Source organism: Pan troglodytes, chromosome 1 (assembly GCF_028858775.2).
Source record: "Pan troglodytes isolate AG18354 chromosome 1, NHGRI_mPanTro3-v2.0_pri, whole genome shotgun sequence".
In the NCBI taxonomy this organism is placed as follows: domain Eukaryota; kingdom Metazoa; phylum Chordata; class Mammalia; order Primates; family Hominidae; genus Pan; species Pan troglodytes.
The window spans coordinates 193,533,825-193,539,824 of NC_072398.2; the positions used below are offsets into that span (position 1 = coordinate 193,533,825).

The following is a 6,000-nucleotide window of genomic DNA, read 5'->3' on the forward strand; positions in this document are numbered from 1 at the left end:
AAATGTCCTCAGCATCACTGAAAACCCACCTTTGATCATGGTATCTACTTAATAGGGCCCTGGGGAGTACGGAATGTGTCTTAAGTATCTGGCATCTAGTATGAGTGTGGTGAGTTCATTCCCAGACTACAAACTCAGGTGTGCAGGGAACATCACTCCCCCCAACCACATGCTTCTGCTTTTTTTTTTTTTTTTTTTTTTTTGAGACAGAGTCTTTCTCTGTCACCCAGGCTGGAGCGTAGTGGCGCAGTCTCGGCTCACTGCAATCTCCACTTCCCAGGTTTATGTGATTCTCCTGCCACAGCCTCCCAAGTAGCTGGGATTACAGGCACCTGCCACCATACCCAGCTGATTTTTGTATTTTTAGTAGAGACGGGGTTTCACCGTGTTGGCCAGGCTGGTCTCAAACTCCTGACCTCAGGTGATCCGCCCGCCTCGGCCTCCCAAAGTGCTGGGATTACAAGCATGAGCCACTGTGCCCGACCCCATGCTTCCTTTTAATTAGGAACATCACTTCCTTTACATGCCACAACCTACCTGAAGTTTTGACGCCAAGCCCCCACTTTCACTGAGCTGGCAAACACGCTCCTTTGAGTCACTCTTGAAGTTTTAAGTGCACCTTGCTCTGAAGCAGAGTCAAGGCCTGGGAGTGAGGGGGAGGATTTGTTGTCCCTTGGTTGTCTGTTCATCCCGATCATGGCTGAGGCATCTAATGTCCCTTTCTGAAGGTGGCCTCATATCTTCAGCCCTCCACTGCTTCTGAGCCGTGCATGGGACTTGGGGATCTACGAGGGGCCCAAGGAGTGCCATGTAGCACTCCTGCTTGTGAGGACAGCTCTGTTGGTGGGTCTGCCGGCTCTATTCTAGGTCACATCAGAGATCTTCCCCTGAGAATAACCCGTGCTGGCTAAAGCATCGGATTGGGTGCAGTCAGAATTGAGGTCAAATCCTGCAAAACCTGTTTTCCTCATCTGCAGAATGGGGAAGATGCTAACAATACCTCCCTCATCGAATTGGTGTGAAGAATTCAATGTCTTGGTGTTTGTAAAGGGCTTAGGATAGTGTCTGACATGTAGTCCATGGGCTGTCTTGATGCAGGTCATCATCTCACCCTTGTTCATTATTGGATGGAGAAACCAGGGTCCCAGAGACAGTGGCTGGCTGGGGCAAGATCACCACTCATTCCTATCAACAGCTGGGTTAAAGGTGCAGAAGACATGCTTATTCGATTTGCAGGTGACCCAAAACTAGATGCAGTGGCTGGTATTTTAAATGACCAAACAAGAGCCCAAAATCCCCTAAAGCGGATGAGATGATGGACTAACCCCTCTACGGATGGATGTAAAATTAAAATTTTTTGCATGAAAGAGATTTTGGCTGAAGATTCATTGCACATTGAGATGGTTGCCCCAAATGATTGTGGTCTCAGGCTGAGTCTGTAGAGGTACAGGTTGACGATGAGGGAGGTGATAGCTGGAGGGTTGTGCTCAACTCTGGTTGTCGTACATTTGAGGAGACAGGGAGAGACCAGAGTCCAGTTTGTGGAGGGTAAAGGATAGTGAGGAACTGGGGATACTGATCTTGCAGAAGAGAAGACTCAAAAGGGCAGAGGCAGGAACAGTGGTATAACCCTGCCTGGCTCCAAGGGCAGAACTGGCACCCATGGAGATAACAGGGGCCTGAGAACCAGCTCTGTGGCTATCAGAACTTTCCCACAGTGAATCAGAGTGCCTTCAGAGGTGGTGAGCTCCCCATCACCGTATGCAAGCAGAGTGAGGAAAGGATTCCTGTTTCCAGCTCTCAGATGGTTTTATCAACAGCAAAAAAACTAGACCCTACTGATAAAAATTTCTGTTGGCTATATATACACATATAGTTACCAAATATGTAATCCATATTTCCCCTATTTTAAGGTTTATTTTATTTTATTTTTGAGACAGGGTCTCAGTCTGTCACACGGGCTAAAGTGTAGTGCAGGATCTTGGCTCACAGCAGCCTCTACCTCCCGGTTTAAGCCATTCTCCCACCTCAGCCTCCTGAGTAGCTGGGACTACAGGCTCCTGCCACTACACACCTGGCTAATTTTTGTATTTTTTGTAGAGACGAAGTTTCGCCATGTTGCCCAGGCTGGTCTCAAGCTCTTGGGCTCAAGCAATCCACCTGCCTCGGCCTCCCGAAGTGCTGGGATTACAGGTATGAGTCACCACGCCCAGCATACTTTAAGAAAATGAATATTATAGAAATTGGGACTAATTTACAATCAATGCGTAGGTTTACTGTATCCTTCCTTCCTGAAAAGTTGTTATTTGAATCAAAATGAAATATATGATTGAGCAGGTTTTTCTGACAATCTGTTTTTCATCTTTCAATCTGTTTTTCACTTTTGTCATTAGAATGTATGTCTTGAATTTAAAAACAAAGTATCTAAATAAATAACAAATATTTTAAAAAATCCAGCCTTCTTAGTGAAGCCACACTCAATCTATTGAATACATCTTCTGCTGACATTCCACCTTGTCGCCGCCATCCTGGCCTCTGAAATAGAATGGAGACCGGCTATTAAACCAGTTTTTAGCAAATTCGGAGCAGTAGGTTCTTGGCTGGGGGAAAAAAATTCCACTTATCAAGAGATGTTTATTCCTTCAAAGGGTGAGAACCTACTTCTTCATAAAGAGAATTTGGAGGGAGCTTTTTGTTCTGCGGGGACAACATCTGGATTTGAATACATCCATGCTCAAAAGGAGATTTCTCATAATGGAGCCAACTGAAAGCACTCAGAGTACAAGGACCGGTGAGCTTTCAAAAGGAGACACTTTGGGAGACTCGCCAGGGGCCCTCGTATCCCCGGCAGCACGAGTTTTGGAGGTCAGTGGAGGGCTCTCGCATCATGCATGTAACTTTCATACTCAAAGACTTACCTTCATCCTCCATCCCTCACCCACCTGCAGAAACTTGGGGCTTGAATTCATTTAAAAACATTTGTGGTTTCAGAAGCCTTCTTTTTATTATGAAGCTGCCAAGGAGATCTTAGAATGAAAGGCATTTTTAGAGATGAGAAAGAAGGAAGCCAGGCCAAGGCCGGGCCGGCTCTCAGCCGTGGGTCTGTAAAGGTGACACGTGGGACATGGCCACCTGCAGACCCTGCAGGCGGCTGGGCAGAGGCACCCACAGGGACCTGGGTTTGAATCCCTGCTCTGCCAGTCATTTCCACAGCGATCTTGGGGGAAGTTGTGTAACCTCTGGGCCCTGCGACGCCCTTTCCTGGAGCCTGGAGCTGGAACGAAGCCCCTTGGAGCCCTGACATCAGAGGTGACGCTAGTCTTCGCAGGCAATGACTCGGCGGAATGTGATGCCACTCCCTAACCCGTGTCCGGGCTGGCAGAGTGTGTGCCGCCTCCCACCAGGTGGTCTGGCTGCTTTGATGGATCTCCTAACTTCTCTGCACCCCAGAGCCCTCAGTGCTGGCCAGACCTTCACTCACTCCTGGGTGACAACCCCGTTCTCAGATAGCGGGTCCCACAGGCTGGCCTATGGCGCCCCCTGCTGGTGACTGCAGGGAGAAGGATGCCCTAAGCCAAAGGAAGTCCTTCCTGGGGTCTAATCTCTACCTTTTGCATGATGAGGCAGCTGAGGTGGCTCGCTTTCTCCTCCACCCCAGAAAATAAAGTCATATGGAGTCCAAGCAGTTATTTTTCTCTGCTAGGCCAGTCCATCGTAAGCCCCAAATGGAGGGGCCCCTGGAATGAGCCCTATGCAGGCCTTCTGTGGACAAGGGCCCTTCAGGGAGTAGGGCTGTGGTGAGGATGGGGTTCATGTGTGTGGGCTCTCACCTGGGTGTGGGAAGATCAGAGGGACCCCACAGGTCAGTGTTTGCAGATGAAAAAATGAAGGTAGGAGCTGGGCGCGGTGGCTCACGCCTGTAATCCCAGCACTTTGGGAGGCCAAGGCAGGTGGATCACGAGGTCAGGAGATCGAGACCATCCTGGCTAACATGGTGAAACCCCGTCTCTACTAAAAATACAAAAAGTTAGCCAGGTATGGTGGCGGGCTCCTGTAGTCCCAGCTACTGGGGAGGCTGAGGCAGGAGAATGGCGTGAATCCGGGAGGCGGAGCTTGCAGTGAGCCGAGATCGCGCCACCGCACTTCAGCCTGGGCTACTGAGCAAGACTCCGTCTCAAAAAAAAAAAAAAAAAAGAAGGTAGGAAGCTTCAGCCTGAAGGTAAAGTTTTGGGGCAGCTCCAACCCACTGCCCTCCTGGGACCGGTTTTATCAGCGTTTCCCGGTAATTGGTGAAAGGCCTTCAGTTAGCCATTTCTCTGAAGATTAGAGAAAGCAAGAGAGATGTGAGTTAAACACAAGGCGGGACTTCTCAATGATGGGGGATGTCAGACCTCAGAAAGGGGAGCAAAGGAACCTTCCCACTGAGGGCAGCCTCCAGTGAGGTGGGGTCCAGGCCAGGCGGGTGAGATGGCCCTCAACACTGTCCATCTGGAGGGGCCTGGGACTAGGTTGTAGTCTATGGGGGTCTCAGGATGGAAAGGCCTCTTGAGAGGCTCCTGGTGGCTGGGACTTTTGTGGATGGGATGGTGAGGACGGGCAGGGGGAGAGACTGAGGCCCAGAGGCATTGCCACCCCCATCCTCCCCTGCCTGGTAAACTCATCTTCCTGACTCATTGGCTTGCCTCCTCTGCGGACACTGCCTGGTCCCTGTGCAAGGTCACGTTGCTTGCCCTCCACGAGCTCCCGTCCCGCTGCTGAGCTCATGTTCTGTGATGGCAGCCTCCGTGTCCATCCTCCCTGCTGGACTGTGGGCTCCACGCCGGCTGAGACCTGACTGTCTTGCTCCAGCCTGGCTCTAACTCCAGCACCTGGCACATCTAATCTCGCCTGGCATGTCCTGGTGATCAGTGACGTCAACTGAGAAGAGGCCCAGGGTCTTCCTTGGTCCAGCTAAGCCTGGCTTTAGGAAGGATTGGGGCAGACGTAGGGGAGGCAGAGCCCCGAGTCTTGATGGATGGGTGACCTGGGCACTCTGACTTTCTGCACAGGGCTACCCCTTTCCCCCATTGAGACACCCTCCTAACTCAGCTGTAGGCTCTGACACCCCACTTCTGGCTGGCTGGCTTCCCACACTGGAACCATCCCCTGCATGGCTGCCTTGCTTTGTCTGCCTGGGCTCTGACACCCATATCAGGCTGACCCCATAGGGGTGACAGCCCCTCACCGATTTGTACTCTGACACCCCTGGGCCAGCCTGCCTTCCCCAGTGGTCCCCCTCCTCACTCTGCTAGGAATCCTGCTGTGTTCATCCATGGTTCCCCCATTCCCTTGCTCTGCTGCACATAATAGTTTTAGGACTGAATTGTTGAGGAAGGAAAGGAGAGAGGAGGAGCAGAACTGTGTTTTTGAAAAATTATTTTAACTGTGGACATTTTTGTGCAAGAAAAATTTTGGACAGAATAATAAATGGAGCTGCTCTGGTTGAAGAAAGAGTGAAAGAGAGATGGAGAAAGAGAAGAGAAGGAGAGGACAGACAGCAGAGAGGAGAGGGAGAGGGGAGAGAGAGGACAGGGGAGGGGAGAGGAGAGGGGAGAGATGAGGGGAGGGGAGGGGAGAGGAGGAAGCCCTTCAATGCCCCTGGAGTCCTGCACACTTGGTCCCGCTCCCTCAGAACTCTCATCTGTCATTAAGCTCTTGGGGTTCCTAGGTGTGCAGTTTGGGGACCACCGGACAAGAATTCTGCCTCAAATAAAATGAGTGCCACTTAGCAGCCGCTAAGATGTCTTCTCTGAGCTTTTCTGAGAAGCAGCCCTGGAGGCAGCAGGCTCACCACCTACCCTGAGTAGCTTCTGAAGCCTGGCAGCAGTCACGTGGAGCTTGAGGGTAGCAGCTGCCTCTGCCTGGAGGAGGCATCTCTGAGCAGGGCCGGGGGACCTGGACAGGCGTTGGAGGTGTCCTTCCGGGCCTGGTGGAAGTGGGCTAGAGGTTGTGAGTGAGAAG

At 51.3% G+C, this 6,000-nt stretch overlaps 1 protein-coding gene across 1 annotated transcript in view; it reads left to right on the plus strand.

Moving 5' to 3' along the window:
- The window catches only part of LOC134809238 (uncharacterized), a 19,856-nt gene extending 16,174 nt beyond the window's left edge, over positions 1-3,682 (plus strand). Inside the window, exon 2 of the mRNA XM_063803521.1 lies at positions 2,649-3,682. Within this exon, the coding sequence (XP_063659591.1) occupies positions 2,649-2,653 (5 nt within the window). The 3' untranslated portion in view covers positions 2,654-3,682. The remainder of the gene's footprint in view (positions 1-2,648) is intronic.
- Positions 3,683-6,000: the final 2,318 nt, after the last annotated feature.